Source organism: Petaurus breviceps, unplaced genomic scaffold, assembly GCF_028583685.1.
Source record: "Petaurus breviceps papuanus isolate PSGF00001 unplaced genomic scaffold, PetGlider_PUasm1.0 178, whole genome shotgun sequence".
In the NCBI taxonomy this organism is placed as follows: Eukaryota; Metazoa; Chordata; class Mammalia; order Diprotodontia; family Petauridae; genus Petaurus; species Petaurus breviceps.
The window spans coordinates 1,828,567-1,850,554 of record NW_027185777.1 but is presented as its reverse complement, the minus strand read 5'-3'; the positions used below and the strand labels follow the sequence as shown (position 1 = coordinate 1,850,554).

The window sequence follows — 21,988 nt, the reverse complement described above, 5'->3', positions numbered from 1 at the left end:
TAGGCATCTAAGTCAAGTCAAATCAATAAGCATAATTATGTTCTTACTGTGTGCCAGTCACAGGTGGAGGGAACACCTTAAACAAAGAGAAAGGCACAACTGGCGAGCCATTAGTAGTTCACTGGGGCCAGATCGTGTAGGGTCTTGAATGCCTTGTTATAGAACTTGGCCATCATTGGGTAGATGGTGGAGAGCCATTCAAAGTGTTTAAGTAGGGCAGTTGAAATCATTAGAAAAGGAAGGAACAGGAATAAACATAAAGAACCCACTCTGTGCCTAACACTGGGCTAAGATCTTTACAAATATTATCTCCTTTAGGCAGAGCTTTACGAAGACTTTGCTGCCAGCAGTATGTGGGGCTTTTCAAGTCAAGAAAGCACTTAGGTAGCTTTTGGAATTAATTTGTTGAACACATATTCATTAAGTGCCTGCATGACTAATCAACTCAACAACAGTACTGTGTACCAGTATTTTACTTTCAAATGAGTTAATACTTGTAAAGTCCTTAGCATAGTGTCTGGCACATAGTAGGGGCTACAGCATAGTGATTACATAACATTTTTAACTATTCTCAAGTAACTGGTATTGATTTAATGAGTTTATTGTATAAAATTAGTAAATGCAGAAGAGATACACCAGTTAACAGCATTAACATTTTTTCATAGATAAAATACATAAGTAGTAGTCTATTCAAGTGGCTCATAGTCCATAAGCCATAGTGTCATCAGTAGTTCTTGTCAGGCATAGTTCTTCTCCTTATCCATGACTCTACAACTGAGTTCTGAGCTGGAATCAGGAAAAAGTTTCATCCCTGTCTCCAAATTTCCATTTAAACCAGAATTTTGGAGTTGGTTTGACAAGCCCGAATAGGATAGTTGTCCTAGATTAGGCTTGGAGTTTTTCTGTATTAAGTGACTTCTGGTTCAGGCATACTGCCAAGGCATCAGATATATGTAAATACACTTTTTCTCCATCCTTTTCCAAGGACTCACCCCTGGGTCACTACTAAGATCTAGGTCAGTAGTAAATTTGAGGTAACTCAATACCCTTTTGTCCTTAACAGCCATGCAGAATACAGACCTTCTCTATTGTTATATGCTTATTGATCTCCTTCCTAACTGGATATCCAAAATACTACATGTACATGCACTATATTTATCTTTTAAGAAACTTTAAAAGCTTATCAATTTTAAACCTGTTTTATACAAATAAGACATTATTAAAAGCAATCAATGTAGTATAAAACGAAAGAATGATTTGCTATCAAACCTAGATGACATAGTTATGAAGCCATTTATTAAGTTGCCATCAATTAAAGATTCTCTTATTTTCAGAAGGAGCAAAATAAAGTAGAAGATTCAAGTAAAAAGGAATTACAGGAAAAGGAATCAATTATTGAAGAGTTAAAAACAAAAATAGTAAAAGAAGAAAAAAACTCACTTGAATTGAAGGATAAACTAACAGCCACTGATAAATTACTGGGAGAATTCAAAGAACAGATTATAGAAAAGAACCAAGAAATAAATAACGTAAGACTAGAATTAACTAATTCTAAACAAAAAGAAAGACAGTGTTCTGATGAAATAAAACAATTAATGGGGACAGTTGAAGAACTTCAAAAGAAAAATCATAAGGACAGCCAGTTTGAAACTGATATGGTACAAAGAATGGAACAAGAAACTCAAAGGAAATTGGAGCAGCTCCGTGCAGAGTTGGATGAAATGTATGGGCAGCAGATTGTGCAAATGAAGCAAGAGTTAATAAAGCAGCATGTGTTACAGATAGATGAACTTAATGCACGACATAAAGGAGAACTGGAAAATACTTTAAAATCATGTCCAAATATTCCAGTAAATGAAAATCAGATACAGTTAATGAATATGGCAATTACTGAATTGAATCTAAAACTTCAAGATGCTAATTCTCAAAGGGAAAAAATGAAAGAAGAATTAGAAATAATTTCAGGAGAAAAGTCTACTTTACAGAGACAACTTGAAGACCTTTTTGAAGAATTAAGCTTTTCAAGGGACCAGGTTCAGAGAGCTAGACAGACAATAGTCGAGCAAGAAGGTGAGCTTAATGAAGCTCACAAGTTACTTAGCAGTGTGGAGGACTTGAAAGCCCAGATCGTGTACGCTTCTGAATTCAGGAAGGAGCTAGAATTAAAGCATGAGGCCGAAGTCACCAATTACAAGATAAAGCTTGAAATGCTAGAGAAAGAAAAGAATGCTGTGTTAGATAGAATGGCTGAATCTCAAGAAGCTGAATTAGAAAGACTGAGAACTCAGCTGCTGTTCAGCCATGAAGAGGAGCTCTCCAAACTCCGTGAAGACTTAGAAATAGAGCATAAAATAAATATAGAAAAGCTTAAAGATAACTTAGGTATTCACTATAAACAGCAGATAGAGGAATTACATCATGAAATGAGTCAAAGGATAGAAACCATGCAGTTTGAAAAGGACAATTTAATAACGAAGCAGAATCAATTACTTTTAGAAATATCGAAGCTGAAAGATTTACAACAATCTCTTGTAAATTCAAAATCAGAAGAAATGATTCTTCAAATCAGTGAACTTCAGAAAGAGATTGAAGTACTAAGACAAGAAGAAAAGGAAAAGGGTACACTTGAACAAGAAGTACAAGAGTTACAACTTAAAACTGAGTTTTTGGAGAAGCAAATAAAAGAGAAAGAAGATGGCCTTCAAGAAAAATTTACACAACTTGAAACTGAGAATACCATTCTTAAAAATGAAAAGAAAGCTCTTGAAGACATGCTGAAAATATATGCTCCCATTAGCAAAGAAGAAAGCTTGATGTTCATAGATTCAGTTAAGCCCAAATCTGAAGACTGTGACTGGCAAAAAAAAATTGATACACTCCTAGAAGAAAATGAGAGACTCACAAAGCAATGCACCCAGCTAAATGAAGAAATCGAGAAACAAAGAAACACATATTCATTTGCCGAAAAAAATTTTGAGGTTAACTATCAGGAGTTACGAGAAGAATATGCTTGTCTTTTAAAGGTGAAAGCTGATTTAGAGGACAGTAAAAGCAAACAGGAAGTAGAGTATCAAATGAAGCTAAAGGCTCTTACTGATGAGCTTTATCATTTACAGAAAAGTAAGCCAGTTTTAGTGAAAACTAAAAGTGCAGATTCTGAAAGCTGTAAAGATGACAAGTCTTTTGTAGCAGAAATTTCTGAAGTTGGTGAAGTTGTTGAGAAGGATACTACAGAACTTATGGAGAAACTTGAGGTGACCCAGCGAGAGAAATTAGAACTGTCAGAGAGACTGTCAGACCTTTCTGAGCAGTTAAAGCAGAAGCATGGTGAAATCAGTCACTTAAGTGAGGAAGTTAAATCTTTAAAGCAGGAGAAAGAACAAGTTTTAAACAGATGCAAAGAGCTAGAAATCATAGTCGGCCATAGTCGAGCAGAACATGTGGATGAGTTAAAACTTAAGCTGTGTGATTTTAAAGATGGTATTCAAACAGAGGGAAGGAAAGATTCTAAAAGTCCTGGACTTAAAATAAATAAAGACTTTAGTGAAGGGGCAAAGATCACAAAGGAAAATAAACTTTCATTTGAAGATGTGACTGTTAAAAAAGAAAGCAAGCAAGAACTGGTAAAGCCTGAAGAGTATTCTCCTTTGGACCATGTGGACTGTGTGACTGACCACTTGGCTAATGAGTCATTATCATCATCTTTGGCCATCATGCAGAGTGAAAATGACCAGCTTCGGGAGGAACTTGATATTCTGAAATCTGAACAGGTTTGTTTACTGTTTCATGTATGATTAAGATAGAAGAGGGAAAAACCTCTTAATTAGAAAATGCATTTGTTCTTTATAAAAATATAAATGAATGTTCAGAAAGGGAGAATAAAATTAATCTTTTTCAAGTTATTCTCATTAGGACTTGTAACTTATTTTCAGGCAGGTTTTGTATAGACAGATTTTAAATTATCCTAATTTCCTCTAAGTATTATATTTTATGCAAAAAAAATTAAAAATTCTAACTGTAATGAAAATAATTTATATGTTCAGATAAAGCCAGAGGAAACATTTGACAGTTTATATTTTGCCAGCTATAATACTGTGAACATTAACATAATTAATGAAAATTATCATGGAATGATATGGAAGTTTTAAGTATGTATATTATAAGTAGGATGATGCATGTTGCTTCCTAACCAAGATAGATGTTTTTAAAAGCATTTCTAGATAATAAGGCCACTTTATGCTGCTCTTATTATGAATCTAGAAATTGAAAAATTAATATCTGTGAACTATTTGTCTATAGAATATTTGATTATTTTAGATATAGTGAAACAGGCTGGTTTCCTCTTAAAATGTCCCAAATCACCTAAATTTGCAGAGTGAAAGTTTCTTAGGAGAGAATACCTGTGTTTGAAGACCAGCTGCTGAAATGGTCAGTTCTCTGACTATTGTAGAAGTAAAACATTTTCAACTGCCATTTAGCTCCCACCTCCTTACCATGGTTTAAGGAACGGATTGTTAAGTAGCTTAAAGGTGATCAGGAGTACAGCATGCATTACAGCAGATTGTTTCACTTTCCTTCCTTTTGACTTTGGCTTACTCTAAGGGCTGAGGCTAAGGCCAAACCATGGAAGTGCAGAGATGTTTCTTGTCACTTGTGGTCCTCATTGTGACTTCTCTGTTTAATTGTATTATTGTATTGGACCAGTGGATTTTCTGCCCTTTTTATCTCAGTTCTCTAGTCCTAGTTCTCTTGTTAGTTACTAATATAACCTTGGGCAAGATATTTCACCCTCTGGCCTCAGTTTCCTCATCTGTAAAATAAAGTCTATTGACTTTATCACCTTTGTGGTTTTCTAGATTTGTAAATCTAGATTTCTGTGAAATATGATAACAGAATATTTTTATCCATTAGTGTAGATAATGAAGAGTTAACTATGTCCACACTAAATATCTCTACAAAGCTCCAAATCAAATAATCATACAAATTTAGTCATCACATTTCCATTTTGTAGCTTTCTAGAGGGGTACTAGTTGTTTTATTCTAAATTTTCCACATTTGAAGTATGCTTAAAATTCTGTAGCCTTGCTCAATATCTAGTTAGTGTAACTATAACCTAGAAAGCATATTTTAAAAAGAAACATACCCAGAAAATCTATGGTACTCATGGCCTTGAAAATTATGAGTTGTCAGGGGTGACCAGGTGGCTCAGCAAGTAAGAGCACCGGCTTCAGTGTCAGAATGACCTGGGGATCAAATCCGGGCTCAGATGCTTAGCACCACACCCAGAAATAACTAGCCATGTAACCTTGAGCAAGTTACTTAACCCCGATTGCTTAAAAAAAAAAATTGTGAGTTGTCTTTACATCTCTTGTGCCATTATCATCTCCATTCCAAAATAAAAATTTTTTAAATGGAAATAATTGGAAAGAATTAAATTGTTTTTTACCTTAGTATTAGTGTAAGAAAGATTGCTCAACCTGCAAATTGAGTTAATAGAAGACAGAAAATCAGTAAAGAAAAATAAGTTCTGAGATGCAGCTGATAAGGACACTTTTTTGGGTAGTATGACAAAAATAAATGCAGAGAAAGAATGGATGGTTTCACTTGTCATTTAACAACACTTGCAATATGTGCACTTTAAACTGAAGGTGGACTTGAGGCTTCAGATGGAGGCGCAGCGCCTTTGCCTTTCCCTGGTTCATTCAGCTCACGTGAAGCAGGTGTGTGTCTGCATGGAAGAGGAGAGAGCAAGTGCACTAAGCAGCCTGAGAGAGGAACTTGTTTCTGCTCATGAAGAAGAGATGATGAAGCTTCAGAAAATACACGTGTTAGAGCTACAGAACGTCAAGAGACAAGAAGCAGGTAAACTGTGGGAGCTGTTCTTATGAGCACTGTCTATCCCAACTGATGTCTAAATGAAATCATTAATGCTGTGGAGCATACACTGTTGCTCTCTGTGCCCTGCCGGTCATAGTTTTGACTCAGTCTTGAGGGGATCACGTGGCCATGGAAGTCCAGCCCAAGGAAACCAAGACAGTCTTTAGGCTGCTGGACAGATCGGTACTGTACCAGGAAGGCCCAGACTGATCCATATCCCTGGGCCTACCCATGTCTTCCCAGGGCCCTTAGACCAACCCAGACCCCTAGAAATAGGAACCTGGGACATATTAGGAATAGGTCTTAAGCTCATAGGCCTGGGCTGCCACCATATCTACTTTTGAGAGGGGATAGCCTTTCCTCCTGACAACATTTGCCTCCCTATGATAACCCCCTTTTTCATAATTAAATATATAAGCTGAGTGGAATAAAGTTTGAATAATATTTATAGCTAGTCTAAGTATGCTTGAGAGATCTGCTTATTTCTTACTGAATACTTTAATATCACAATTTAATAGGACTACATTAAATATGTGAGGCAGCATTGTGAAGGACAGAGATATCAGATGCATGGTCTGTGGGCTGATTGTGGCCTGAACCAGATTAAAATGCAATTGAGAAATATTTAACAAAAAATTCAATAAAACACAAATAAAATTATATTTTAAGACATAAGTTAATAGGTGACCCACAGGGATTCTTCTCTATGTCATAGTGACCCCATTTCTATTTGAGTTTGACACCACTGGTTATATGGATAGAGAGCTGACCTCAGAGTTAACAAGTCTTGCCTCAATCACCTGCTGCTATGGCATCAGGTACATGGATGGAGTCAGCCTCTCTACCCTTCCCATTGGGTCCTGCCAGCTTTAGGTCTGTGATCCTTCCAGGAAAGGTGCCAGCCTGCCCTGGTAGAGAAATTCCTCACCCAGAACTCCCCATGTCAATGAAATTATAGATCTGCTCAAAGAAATGCAGTCATTGTATTGCTGTGCTTACCGTGCACCAGGGCTCCTGACATCCTTTAACTTTATGAGTTTAACAGGGGCAAAACTGAATGCCTAAGAAACTGGCTTCTTAGATAACCTGTTCATCAAAAATTAGAAGATAACTTTGAATGTAATAAATTTGAAGTATTTTTATTGCAGCAAGGCAAGGTATACCAGAAGATTAAATATTTCAGGTAAAATAAACACTAAATAGCTGTATTTCAACGTGCAAATTGATAAGTATAATACATTATCTGTTTTAATAGATGATGAAGGGATGTCTTTAGAGATGCTTATGGAGAAGCTCCATAAGGCAGTGATTGAGGAATGTTCTTGCTTTAATCAGGTAAGCTATTAATTTAAAAATTGTTTGGGGGGAAGAAACTCTACATTTAGAATTGCTGTTTTTGATAAAATTATCCCTCCCAATTTTCCATAAAGTGGCATCTCTTTCTTTTATGTTAATGCACAATTTCAGTTTATTCTTTCTCAACAGTCCCTGAAACTAAGACCAGAAAATGATATATCTTTAGGAATAGAGGGAGAATGAGGAAAGATAACACAAACTTATAGATAACATAGGAGTGTTTCTGTTGTTGCCAGAGACAAATGCAGTCATAGATCCTGCTTAGACCCTCTCCCCTCTGGATTTGCTGTCATTTCAGCCCTGCTACTGAGAGAACCAAGAAGGTGTAGAGGAAAGCCCAAGGCCCTAGTGGGTGATGTATAAACCAGCTTTCCTTTTTTCAGTAACATCACAACTATTCCTTATCCTGTTTTCCAAACTGTCCGTGTATGTGAGATACCTGATTTAATAGAAAGATCTGACTTAGCCACTTAGTTCTGTTACCTTGTGCAAATAACTTTACCTCTTTGTTCTTAGTTTCTATATATGTAATAAGAATAATATTAGGTCATATTTCTAGAGTCCATTATGGTTTAAAGGCACTTTTCCATACTCCTCTGAATTAGGTAGTATAAATTTCATCCCCATCTTACCAATAACAGTCTCAGATTAAGTGACATACCCAGCTTTTTACATGTAGGGTATGCAAGGCTAGGATTCAAATCCAAGCCTTCATTCTCCAAGTCTTTTGTCCTTTTCACTCATCTGTAAAATGAGTGTCACAATATCAGTATCTTTGCAAGGTTATTAGGAGGATCATATGAGATAAATTGCATGATGCTTTACTGACTTGAAAGCACTCTACAGATCTCTATGAGTACGAGGAGGACCGTGCTAGCAGTGATGCTTCCTGTGTCTGAGGAAGGACTAGAGCTCTGACTTTCTTCCCACTTCCAGAATTCCATATACTCCCTTGGGAGCCTGGGAGAACATCGGGCAATCAAAGCTGTACACCAACAACAAAAAATCACATAGAATTATTTTAGTTTCTAAGCAAATCTATATGAAAGAGCATCTGTAAGAATACTACAAGCAGCAGTTCATTACTTATTTTAAATGTTTTAGGGAACTTCCGTCAGACCATTGGAAGAAATGTGTGGGAAGTCTCAATTTAGATTTATGAACAAAACTGCTTTTCACATATTTATCAATAGATACTGTTTGATATAATTTCTATAGATGTAAAGATAATACTGCCATTTGTGAATTTTCAATTTCTCAGAGCAATTAACCAAGTTAATAACATATCATATGCTTCTGAAATTTTGGTGTGAGCCACAAGAACACCTCTTAAATATAAGGGGAAAGATGTGTAGAATGTAATGTTCCATTTGTTGGGTCTCTCATCCTATAGATAATCATCTCTAATGTTTCAGGGGTGTCATTGCATGCTATTTCTGTTCATTAATAGATAATGTCAGTTGATGTCAGGGTAGGTGGTTATAAGACAGGAGATGGATTAAAATTCAAGGTTGCATCATTAAAAGGATGTAGAGATTATCCAAGGTATAACATTTTCTTAAAAAGCAAATTGAAATATTCATTCAAGCAAAAATCTTGAAAAGGAAATTTGCTTTGTTTAGCAGAAAATATGTCAGTCTCATAGTAAAAAAAATTTTATATTTCCTTAACTAACATTTTACATAAAATGTTATCGAGATAAATTTTGCTCGAATATTATTTGTAATTTCACATAATGAAGAATGAATTTTACATTACTAAATATTTTATATTTTCTTTGCTTTCCTCTATTCTTTAAACTGTTGGATATCTCTAATATAATTTTGAATGATCTGTTTTAACTTAAATAATCATTTTCAGCCTTATAATTTTATTTACTTTTGATTTCAACAGTCTTTATGCAACCTCCTTGGTACATGTAGCATAGCTCCTTTCAAATATGAAGCAAAAGTAGAAAAAGGAGAAATTCCTGATATTTATTCCTCTGAAGTTCAAGAAGATAACCCAGCATTGCAGAATTGCACATTGGAAGTTCAAGGTAATGCTAGAAATCTTTCAAAAGGTGTCTATACTATAAAATATAATATTCTAACTTTCAACATATTATAAATTTATATTAGTATTATAAACCTTAATTTAAAGTGATTATCACCCAGCACATTTAGTTTTGTTTCCATAGTTTCTACTCATTAATGGAAAGTGGTATTTTAGAACTCTTTGAGGAATAGAAATATCTGATTAATTAATGTAAAGATCAATTTTTCCATTATGGCATGGGCATGTAATCTGCACTACTATCTGAATCCAAAAATTGAGTAAAGTACCAGGAAGCATGGTATTTGTTTTGATTATGTATTTAGAATTGAAAAGGCACAGTATGACTTTGAAATGCATTAGTTATAGTATCTTTAAAAGGTTACGAAATAGGGACTTTTACTATGAAAGTCAATAAACTTTTTTCCTCTAAATAAAGTGTCGCTTTCCAGAATAGGAACCTGAAGTGATTGACACTAAAGATAAAGGATTTCAAGAGTAAAGAATTTCTAAATAAAATATTTCAAGATACACTCTTTTTAAAAATGTTAGGCAGGAATTAAAATATATCTATAGCAGATTCTGAAAGTATTTTCCCAATAGTTTAATAGCATCTCTTTGTTCCTACTCCTCACCTCTCCTACTCCCCCCAAAAATGTAAGGAGGTAAAAAGTTTGCCTCTGAGGTTATACTTTCACTACTCAAGAGAATACAGTCATTGTCATCATATAGTATAGTTGCATAAAGCTAAATTGTATTTTAAAAGATAATAAGTAGTTAGGTTTTGAAAACCCACTCCCATAACATATACCTCATGTCTGTCATCAGAGAACCACCCAAAGTTGGGAGAGGCTCATCACTAGAAGGTTACTCACCACATACGAATTTTTTCAATCATAATAATTCATGAAAATTGTCTGCTGTGTCATGAAAAGCTGTCATCAGTGTTGTTGGAAGGCATACTCACACTGATAAAATCATTCTTCCTTAAATTAAAGTAGATTTATAAAATACAAGTTAGCCCTTCATAATTCTGTGAAACTATTAGAATTGCATGGGAAAATAAAATATGATTTAAAACTGTTTTCTTCCCAAAAGCAGAACTATTTCCTAATGAGAAAAGGGCAATTTTTTAAATTGTTAAAAATTGACTAACCATAGTCATAATGTTAACTGACAATAGACTGCGTGAACAGCAAATTATATTATAAAAATACCCACCATAAAAACTTCTACAACTCTGGCCATTCCTTTTCCAATATCTTCTTGCTTCCATCTCTCATACTTTCATTCTGTATGTGGATGCATCCCTTTTTCTCTGCAGCTCTGTTCATCATTGTGTGTCCATCTTTGATTTTCTGAGTATGTATTTGCCTCTAAGTGTTTCTCCACTATGTGCAACATGTGATCTGTCCCTTCGTTATTTTTCTGTGCATGTATTATCTGTATTTCTTTGTCTTTCTCCAATTCTCTATCATTCCCTCTTCCCTGTCCCTAGTTTCCTTCTCTTAATTCACCATAGAGAACTGAATGATTTTTTAATATAAATTCCTTGTATTTTTAACCCATGGATGGCCCAGAGCTGACGCTCTGAGCTTACACAGATTGGGTTAGTTTTGGAATGATCTCCCAGATCCTTTGTTTGGCATTTGCCCTCACCTGAAATTTCTCCTGATAAATTTAGATTATATCACTTTCTAGGTGTCCACAGAAAAGGCAGAAGCCCCCAGGGTTGCCATGCAAGTTTTCAGGGTAACAATATCTTAAGTAAATACAAGACAGGCTTTATTTATTTCACCTAATAGAAAACACAACAAATTTACACCCAGGTGTAAATAAGCAAGACAACTCACAGTCAAGAAGTGAAGTTCTGGAGTGTTTGGCATGGTGCTTGGCACACAGTAGGCACCATATAAATGTTTCTTTCCCCTCCCTCTCTCTCTCTCCCCCGCCTGTCCTCTCGTCTCTGAGCTCTCATTCTCTATGTTCTCTCAGCTCTGTGTCTGCTCTCCCTTTGAAAGGTCAGTATCTGGCTGTGACCCAGATCAGTGCTAGTTTTAACTCATCAGGGTCCATCCTTAGCCAAGTGTCAGTGGACTAAATACTCAGAGTAAGGATACTTATTCCTATCCCATCGAGATCAGTACTGAAGCAAAGATCCACTTGGCAGTGTCAACTGGAGATATTTACATGACATAGAGGAACACATTTTCAGTGCCGAGAAAGAGGCCTCATTCTTTAGCCTCTAGCTTGACATTTAACAACTAGACTTGATAATCAGTCTAAAATATTTGTTAAATGTCTCCTAGAAGCAAGGCATTATTTTAAGCTCTTAAGGGGCAGAGACAAAAATGCCATAGTTCCTATCCTCCAAGAGTTTACCTTCAGTCAGAGGAACCGTCATGTATACGTACAGCACATATACATACATGTATAGTTGTATACACATGCCTGCATGCATGTTCATATACATGTGTGTGTTCATGCATACATGTATGCATATACAAACACATGCATGTGTGTGTTTGTGTGCCCTATTTATATAAATGCAAAATATACAGAGTAAATCCAAGGTCATGTTGGTCCAGCACCAAGAGCTGGATGAGTCAGATAAGGCCTGTTGTAGGAGATGAGACTTGGATCTGAGTTTTGAAGGAAACAGGTGAGGAGAGCGTCTGTTTGGTGGGGGACAGTCAGTGCAGAGGCATGGGGCTGGGATGCCATCTGCTCCAGGTGGGTTGATGTGTGAATAGGGTAAAGAGAGCAGTGTGCATAAGAAGCCTGGGAAGGTGATTTGGAGCCATGTTGGGAAGAGCTTTAAAGGTCAGACAGGATTTTGTGTTTGATCTTGAAGGAATAAGGTACCAGTAGAATTGATTGAGCCAAGAAGAAACCTGGCTAGACATTGCTTTAGCAATTTCTCATTTTTTTTAAATGTTACTAAAATAAAAACTACTCTATTTCTTTGTAGAAAAATGACAACAAAGATAAAAAGAAAGCGACCACAAATTCATTTACCCTTTCCTTGATTTGTTAAAAAATGGGTCAGTGATTCATAACAGAGAAATTGTTTCCTTCCCCTTTTAGGTCAAGCTGTAGTTGCAGGAGTAATTACCAAAATGTTTACAGATAAAAACTAGTGGCTAATAAAATAAAAATAATATATAACATTATTAGTACCTTGAGATCACATTCTCCGTAGGGAAAAAGTTAAAATACTCATTTCTTCTTGAGTATATTTGTTCATTATAAAGAGTTTTATCTTGGTATGATTATCTTCAATTATGATTTATCAGTATTACTTTTCAAACTTTTCTCCACAGAGCAATTTGATAATTGTCAAATTGATTTTAAAATGATATTTTCTTTATAATCTAGACTTGCAGTCAAATCTGCAATCTCTTATTAACAAAGTAACAGAAGAATACAACAAGCTGTTGGTACTTCAATCACAACTAACCAAGGATTGTGAAAAGGTAGGTATTATGAACAAACATTATATTAAATGAAAAAAAATATATCTTCTTGTTCAGGATTCTTTAAATCCCTAGATTTTGGATGTGGATTTTTTTTGGTTAATAAGCAACTTTTTAAAAACTAAAGCTTATGTGAAATGAAATGAGAAAAATATGCTAGAAGAGAAATTCACAAACCTGAAATAAATACATCATAGAGAACTCATATCACGTGGCTGGAGGAATTTTTTTATCTCAGCTATATGCTGTGTAATAGCTTCTGTTCAGAATTTGGCGGCTCTGATACAATAGGATGTCAAACTTCAAGCAACTGCGTCCATTTGCATGTCTCTACATAAGTATTTATGATTATTAGTTTTTTCTTATATTATTTTTCTTAAAGTTTTATGGCAAGTTAATTCAGTTGATTAGAACCGAGTGTTAATGTAGCTGAACTTGTAAGCTTTATCTCTTTATGGGCTAACAGCACCATGGACTCCAATTAAGACCAGAATCAGGCGTTTTGGAAATATATTCAAAAAGTAATAGGTGACAGAACACAAACTATCACCACTACTAAAAACAAACAATAATTCCTAGCCTTTTTCATATTTCTTGGAGTCAATAATGTCATTTTTATTTTATCTCTGGATGTTTGTATTTTGGTAGACAAGGCCAAAAGGCCACAGTACTTGACTACTTGGGGCAGATTTGATGTTCAAAATCAAATTGAGTCTATTCTATAGATTTCCAAATGTTTCTGTATCTGACAGATGGAAGAAGTCTGACTGTTCATTAGGTTTGGGGGCTGAGCTTTGACTGTAGTTCAGTTCACTCATTATTCTTTCATTCATTCATTAAATATATGTTGAGTGCCTTCTGTATATCTAGCAAACGAGTTGAAACAAAAGAAATGTGAGGCATGGTAATTGTCTTGCATTAGTTTGCAAAGTACTTGGAAGTGGGAAATGACATGTATAAAACTTCCAGACAGGATATGATTTAGTGCCAGAATGGACAGTATAGACAAATATCACAGGAATTCACTCAAGTGGCACTGTGGTAAGCCATGGAGGTACAAAGAAAGGCTAAGGCATGGTCTCATTCCACTAGGAGCTCATATTCTAAAGAGGGAGGAAATTTACAAATTGCTATATACATAAGATACGTATAGTAGAAATGGAAAGTAATCTCAGAAGAGAGGCTTGAGAATTGGAAGAGACTGGGAAAGGCCACCTGAAGAAGGTGAAACTTGAGCTGAGTCTTGAGGGCCCCCAAGAGGCAGAAAGGAGAGAGAGAGAGAGAGCATATTAGGCATGGGAAACAGCCAGCAGAAAGGCACAGAGTGGGGGAATGGGGTATCAAGCATAAGGAACCACAAGAAGGCCATGGTGTCTGGATCATAAAGTACATGGAGGGGAGTTCTGTAATAAGTTTGCCCAATAGGAAGAAATCAGGATATGAAGAGCTTTAAAAACTGGACCAAAGATTTTCTGTTTCCTCCCAGTGAAATGATCCTAACAGAGACAGACCAGGACCCTGAACCCAAGGGCCTTCAATCTTCAGATTATAATGAATAGTTCTGATTTCCAGAGGATCAGAACATCAGATGTTGGGGCAATGTCTCATGAAAGAATTATCTCATTACCCTGACAAATCTACATTGATTGTCCATTGACAGTGGAGGTGGATTAGGGTAGACATTTAGGGTTTAGGGCAAAGAAAGAAGGCCAGTTCCATCTTTGTACCTGCTTATTTGACCTTTACATGGAAAACCCACTGTTCCCTCAACTTCAAAATATGCAAAACTGACATCATGTTTAAAAATGTCAAGAGACATAATTTCTGGGTACTTAATTTTTTTTTTTTTTGCTTTTTGGCGGGGGGAAGGTAGGGCAATTGGGGTTAAGTGACTTACCCAAGGTTACACAGCTAGTTTTGTGTTAAGTGTCTGAGGCCGAATTTGAATTCAGGTCCTCCTGACTCCAGAGCTGGTGCTCTATTCACTGACACTTTCGATTGTCAAAGATGAGTCATGGCAATAGGCTCACAGTTTATATGCCTTTGGAAGAGTGGGTGTTGCTGAAGGTGGCAGTCAACTCTGATTGGCTAACAATGAGAGAATGAATATTATAATGAGAGGTAGACCTTTTCTAATGGGGGGCTAGGGAAAGTGCATTTACTTCCAAGTCATTCCCCCCTCTCCCAAGCCTCAGGGAAATCTAGACAAAGCACCTATATCCCTCACCCAAGCTTGAGTAGAACATAGTGGACTGGGAGTTTTACCTTAGATGAAATTCCTTGTAGGGTTGAATGGAGGTGTTCTACCTAGACCGAGGAGAATGTTAATCCTGTCTGTTAGTATGGGTCCTGTCCTTCAGAGGCTGAGCCTTGAAATAAGGACTTTGTACCACCCTAACATAGGCCTTTGTGACTGTTTTCTCTTCCCTCTCTCGGCCATCCTTGCTATCCCTGCCTGCCTAATCTTTAGACACATCTGATTGTGCCCATCTCTGGGCGCTGAGGTACAGATTCCTCTGACTGACTGGCTGGCATTGAAGGCCATTCACAGGCTGGCACCCCCTTTATTCTCTTCTGGACACACTGCTTTAGCCAGATGGTCTTCAGTCAGAAGCGTGCCCTTGGGCTGTTGCTGTCATGTGGAATGGGGTTCTCCCTTTCTCTGACTGCTGAAATTGCTTGTTAGAATCGGACTCCTAGGATGTCTTCTCTGCTCCCCTGTGTAGTCCCTGCACCTTTTGTTTCGCAGCCTTCATGCAGTTGCCACATCATGCCCTATATTACTGCCGGCTGTCTCTTTTTTCCCTCGCTCCAGCCTCCAAGCAGTGAACTGGTCTTTTCTAAATTTGTTGTCCTGCCCAGTGCTTAGCCCAGTCCTCTATGCAGTTAGCCCTTAGTGTTTAATTGGTTGAATTAGTGTGCGAACTCACTAGCCCTCTCCCTCTTTCAGTAGATTTAGGCAAATACTGGGATTGGTCTTTCTGCTGGTAGCATGACAGTGGAGTTTAAGCTGTTAGTGCCGTTTTTAGGAACTAGGACCTGTGAGATTTGGAATAGGGTCATAGATGGAAAACTGGAAGAGACCGCAGAGGCCACTAGTCCAATTGTCTCATTGCACAATTGGATGGTAAGTGACTTAGCCAAGGTCACATAGATAGCACCAATGGCAGGATGTAAACTGAGGTCTTCTCAGTGCAGAGCCATTGTGCCCTTCCTGCCATGTCTCCAAGAGCAGAGGGAGAAGAAAATCAGCATCCTGTTAACAGATAGTGGCTAAGTTGCCTCTATGGAAAAGTAGCCAGAACATCTCATCAGAGCTTTTAGGAATATTCGAGAATGTGAATCTAGGGTTTTTTGTTGTTGTTTTTTTGTAACAGTTAACTAATGAGTGAACTTTTTACTGATGGACAGAAATTCTAAGAAGTAATATTAAATCTTGTTGTAATGCAGGAGTGGCAGTGAATGTTTTTTTTTCTCTTAATATTTTCAATAGATTCAAGAACAACAGGCAGAGAATGCAAAACTTGAATTTACAAAAAAAGAAGAAATGACTGATCTCAAGATAATGAAAGCAAAGTGTTTCTCAGTCTCTTCTCAGACAAAAGATATTGGTAATTTTTAAATTTATAAATGTTTTTTGTTTTTGTTTTTTTACAAAATATGTAATCAACACTTGGCTTAATGAGGTTAAAAATACAGATAAATTGCTTTAAATATAGAGACCATTGCAATTATAAGTTTCGATGAAATAATCTTGGTCTATACTACTAATGTTTACTTGTCTACATCAGTCAGTAATTTATATTTAACCCTAATATTAACACCTAAAAATAATTTTCATTTTTAAAGTGATAGAAAAATGAATATTTTATGCAAAAAATTGTGGTAATTACAATTAGAAATTTGAATTAAAATTTGATAGTGTATTTTTCCATGTGTATTAATTCCATATATAGTGTCAAAATGTTGAAGAATTCTTAATCCTTACTTTTCATGGCTTCAGATATCACAGGCAGTTTGCCTCCTTTAGAAAGCATGGGAAAAGTGAAAAATCAGCTTGAAGCCCAAGATGCTCTAGAACAAGGACACCTTCCACATCATTTCCAGCCACAGTTGAAAGAAATTGGAGTAAAGGACCCTCCAGAGAGCCTCCATTTGCAAGAGGACCTTCTGCTTGCTAAAGAATCTATTCTTCAGCCAAGGTATTTCTATTCTGATATTTCATCGAGTAATACTTGTCACCTAGCAAAAGCCACAAAAACAGACAGCTTAAGAAAAAATACAAACCAGCAGAAAATTCTTGAAAAGTAGTGTAACATAGTAGGTAAATTTAGTGAAAAGTCAACATCTTTTTATTTGGCCACAAGTCATAATAAACTAAAAATAATTCATTTTAGAAGTTACTGATATTTTTGCTTTACAAAGATGCTAATTGTTATAGGTGTGCTAGATGAGTTTAGTCAAGTAGTGTGCATTTCCTGAGCCCTGTTCTGGGTGTTGTAGAGGAATCTAAAAATTGCTTAAGGTTTGTAATTATCTGTAATCTGCTTGAGGAGTGTCCAGTATAGATTTGATATGACAACCAGTTATGCTTAGCCCTGTTCATTCTATGTTCATGACGTCTTTGCAACTTTTTCTGTCCTCCCTATTCCCATTGCAATGCCCTTCCTCATTAGTATCCAGGCTAGGCTGTTGTACAAGTTTCTTCTTCCTTTCTCTTCTCTCTGGCCCCTTGCAGCCAGTCTTCCACACTGCCATCAGGACAGACATATCATTTCTCTGCTCAAATCTCCAGCAACTATCTCTTGCCCTCTGAATGCAGTTTAGAACCTTTGACTGGCATTCAAGATATTTCCCAGGCTGGTACCACTTTTCCTTTCTGGCCTTTCATACTACTTTCCTTCCTGTTCCTCACCCCCAGTCTACATTTCTTTTTTTTTTTCCATTTATCAAATGCTTTATTAACATCTGATTTACATCATTAATTTCCGCCAGATTTTGAGTTACAAATTTTCTCCCCGTTTTTCCCCTACCCATCACCCCAGAATAGCAGTCCCACAGGATATCCCCTCCTCCAATCTGCTCTCTCCCATATCTTCTCCCATACCCCTTTAGACTTTTCCAGTAGGGTATGGTGGGTCTCTATGTCCCTGGGCCTGTATATCTTCTTTCCCAATTACATGTAACATAGTATTAATAATAGTATATATGAATATATAATTTTAAACATTTGATTTTAAAACTTTTCCAGATTCATTCCCTTCCTCCCTTGTCACCCACCCTTACTGGGAAGATAAACAGTTCAGTATAGATTGTACATGTGTAGCTAATGCAAAACATTAACCTAGTAGATATATTGTAAAAGACTGACTATATTTCCCTCCCTGCTATCCCACCACCCACTTGTTCTATTCTCTTCTTTGATCCCATCCCTTTTCAAAAGTGAGTGCTTCCAATTTCCCTCCCTGTCCCAGCCTGCCCTCCCTTCCATCATCCCCCCTCTCATCCCCTTCCCCCTACTCTCCTGTAGGGTGAGATACCCTATTTAGTGTGTGTGTCATTCTCTCCCTGAGCCAAATTCAATGAGAATAAGGTTGACCCATTCCCTTTTGCCTTACTATTCTTCCCCTTCTTTTTTTGTAACCTTTTTCCTTGCCTTTTCTTTATGAGATAGTTTACCCCATTCTGTCTCTCTCCATCTCCTCTCATTATATTCCTCTCTCACCTCTTAATTTCACCTTTTAAGTATCATTCCTTCCTATTAAATTGGTCCTGTGCCCTCTATCTGTGTATACCTGTAAGCATATATACACACATTCGCACATGTATTCATATGCCCATATACCCTCCCATATAGACATATATATATTTCTATTTCCTTCAACTATTTTCATACTGAGAAAAGTTTCATCAGTTACAATTATCATTTTTCCATGTAGGAATGTTAATAGTTCAACTTTGATTAGTGGCTTGTGATTTCTTTCCCCTGTTTACCTTCTCCAGCTTCTCTTGCTTCTTGTATCTGGATGTCAAATTTTCTATTCAACTCTTTTTGTTCTGGAAACGGCCACAGCTGCTAGTGATCTGGAGTCCCTCTGGCTAGGGCTATTCAGGCCTGCCCTGGGGCTAAAACCTTGGCTCATGGGTGCCTGGGCTTGGCTCCCAGAGCACTGTGCTGGCTGATTCCTGCTGGGCTGTCCTCAGCGGGAGGTTAGCTTCTCTGTTTCATTTTGTGGGTTCTGCAGCTCCAAAGTTTGTTTAGAGTACCCTTTTACATGGATTGGGGAAGGTGGAAGCCGGAGCCCCATGGAGGTCCTGCTTCTACTCCGCCATCTTGACTCCTAGGGCCCCATTCTACATTTCTGCAGAAATATCCTCCTTAGGTACCCCTGAAAAAGCCCTTGGCATCCCCATCTGTAGGCCTTACTATACCTGCAATGTCTCCCTTTCCCTTCCTTGCCTCTGGAATTCCTTCCCATGTTTTAAAGGCTGTGTCTAGTCCCGTCTCCTTCATGAATTCTTCCCTTGTCTCCCCTTTTGGAAATGGCTCTGCCTTGAGTCTCTTGTGTTTCTACTCCGTCAGTTGCTTATCTCTGAATCATTCTCATCATCCGTTTTCTTGACTCCCAACACTTGAGGTCCTGCACACTTGTGGAGGAAGTCCCAGATCCCCTTGGACTGGGCCCTTAACTATAGACTCTTGTCATCTGACCTCCACAAGGTGCTCCCTCGCTGCTGTGCAGTGACCCTTTTTGACAGAAGATGTTTTTCCCGTCCGTTCCTGGACCATTTGGAACTTGCTCTTCCTGGTATTACTGTTTCTCTTCTGTCTTTAACTTCCCAACTGCCTAAATAGGTCTTTAGTTCTCTCCTAGCCTTAAAAATTTTAATTATCTGGTTTTTCCTCCTTTTCACTACCATCAACACTCATTCTTATCACTCATTCGTTTCTCTACTTCTTTTAAACTGGCTTCAGCTTGTACCACTGGACTGAACCTATTCTTTTAAAAGTTATTGATTGACTGTTGAAATGAAGGCTCTGTAAGAATAAAGTCTGTTTCATTGTAACCTTACATCCACAGCACCAAGCCCAGTACCTGTCTCAGAGTAGGCATTTAATAACACTTGTTGATTAAGTTAGGGGAGACTGTGTGTTCTTTAAAATAGGAGAGTGTGGTTTTGGAAAGAGAAAGAGTCAAGATGCTAGGAAGAGAGGGAGAGAAATTGTTCAAGCAAGAGCCCGGAAAAGTCAGGAAAGGGGTGTATTCTAGTTCACAAGTAGTGGAGGAATGTAGAAAAAACAATTTTTTGGATTTTTATTTTGAGAACTAACTTTTGAAAAGAGAAATACTTCTTTGTCTATGACTGTAGAGAAGGATGAGGGCATGAGTTTTCTTAAATGGCATGTTGATGTGAAGAGAGGTGTGAAAGATGGGTTATAATAATAAGCTTTCTGTAGTACTTCACAGTTGCTAAGTGAAAGGTGTGTTATTATAATGGGGTTGAGCTCCCTCCACAGTACAGGTTGCCATCTTCTCTGCACCAGTAGAGTCTTAGAGAGCTGCCAACAGCACTCAAGTTGAGTAACATGGCCAGGGTTACACAAGCTAATATAGGTCAGAAGTAGTACTTGAGCCTGATGAGGGATGGCTGTATGGTTCAGCAGGAACTCTGATCTTTATCTTAGACCAGAAAGCCTGCCATTCAGTCTGGAAAGAATTCAGCCCAAGCCAACTTGGAGTCAGAGTTATAAAAGTTTATTGTACACTTTACAGCGGGCAAGAGTCCTTTAGGGGACCTGCAACCTTAAAGGGGTAGAATTAAGGTTTTTAAAGAATAATCCATAGTAGAACCTGTGCCAATTATGCTAACTAGGTGATTAAGGGTGGGATTAGAGAGGAGTTAAGGTGGGGCTAGTATTTAAAGGGACATGCACTTTTAATGTAACTGCACAGGCATATTGCCCATAATTCACTGGGAAAAAGCCCAAGGAGGGGTGCTACCTGGAGGTGTGGTTTTAGGCTTGAAACGTCACTAAGTCAGCTAGCAGTCAAGGGCTGACTGAGAATTGCCCATTCTGCCACCCATCAGTGTCATGTTTGACAAGATTGATGTCTGGGAACCAAGGCTAATGGAGACTCAGTGTGTGGATAATAGGCTAAGGAGTTAACTCAGAGATAGGGTCCTGAAGGATTCATTGAGGCAGCCAAGGAGTCAACCTAGAGATAGGGTACCGAAGGATTCATGGGGGCAGCTCGGGACATTATACAAAGGGGAAGATGATAGTTGCCCAAGCTGGAATGTCTATAGATATTTTGTGAAGGATTCACAAGTGTAGCTCTGTCACTGTTCCAAGCTGAGATAAACAATTCATGAGTTATTGCTGGGCAGAGTTAATGCTCTGAAGATGGGAGTGGGGGTGGGGGTGTGGAGAGTGTGATTTTACAAACTGGTTTTACAAATTGATGTTACAAACAGTTAGATGTTAGTTGATGTTAGATCCCAAGCACCCGTCAAGCCCATTTTCCTTGACTCTGATGCTCTGAGCTCAGCCCAACTATGACACACTGATTCTCTTAGTTGAGAGGAGAGAGGCTTTAAAAAGTGTTTAAATCCTGAGTAATGACTAGATATTAAAGAAATTGCATATAGTTATTTGGTTTATTAGAGAAGGCATAACTTTGTGGGCGGCTAGGTCGAGCAGTAAGTAAAGCACCAGCCCCTGAGTCAGGAGGACCCAAGTTTGTTTCCGGCCTCAGACACCTAACACCCACACCAAAAAAACAACAACAACAACAACAACTAGCCATGTAACCTTGGGCAAGTTACTTAACCCCAATTGCCCTCCAAAAAGCAAAAAAAAAAAAAAAGACATAACTTTGGGATCTCCTAGCTATTTCCACCATCTTGTTCTGTTAAAAGCCACTGTTATTACAAGGCAAGGATGGGACTCTTTTGTAGCGTAGTAATGACCTATTGAATAGGGCCCTGGGCTCGTAGTTAGGAAGACCTGGTTTCAAGGCCTGCCTCACACACATATAAATGTGTGACTTCAGGCTAGCTGTTCAACCTATCTGTGCTTCAGCTTCTTCTGTTAAATAATGGCGTTGGATGCTGATGGCTTCTGTGATCCCTTCCAGTTGTAAATCCACGGTGTTATAGGTAAGAGAAACTTAAAGGGAAAAGAAGAGCATGAACAGGAAGAGATAACACAGCGTTCCTAAGAGCGTCCTACAAAATAAGAA

The 21,988-nt window shown here is 37.6% G+C and overlaps 1 protein-coding gene across 10 annotated transcripts in view; it reads left to right on the top strand.

The window, feature by feature from the left end:
- AKAP9 (A-kinase anchoring protein 9) overlaps positions 1–21,988 on the top strand; it is a 192,806-nt gene that overhangs the window by 74,251 nt on the left and 96,567 nt on the right. For all 10 annotated transcript variants that reach the window (XM_069086173.1, XM_069086172.1, XM_069086176.1 and 7 more), the window contains 7 exons: positions 1,335–3,770; positions 5,649–5,862; positions 7,133–7,212; positions 9,127–9,271; positions 12,646–12,743; positions 16,237–16,354; positions 16,747–16,945. In XM_069086173.1, coding sequence (XP_068942274.1) covers positions 1,335–3,770; positions 5,649–5,862; positions 7,133–7,212; positions 9,127–9,271; positions 12,646–12,743; positions 16,237–16,354; positions 16,747–16,945 — 3,290 coding nt within the window. The remainder of the gene's footprint in view (positions 1–1,334; positions 3,771–5,648; positions 5,863–7,132; positions 7,213–9,126; positions 9,272–12,645; positions 12,744–16,236; positions 16,355–16,746; positions 16,946–21,988) is intronic.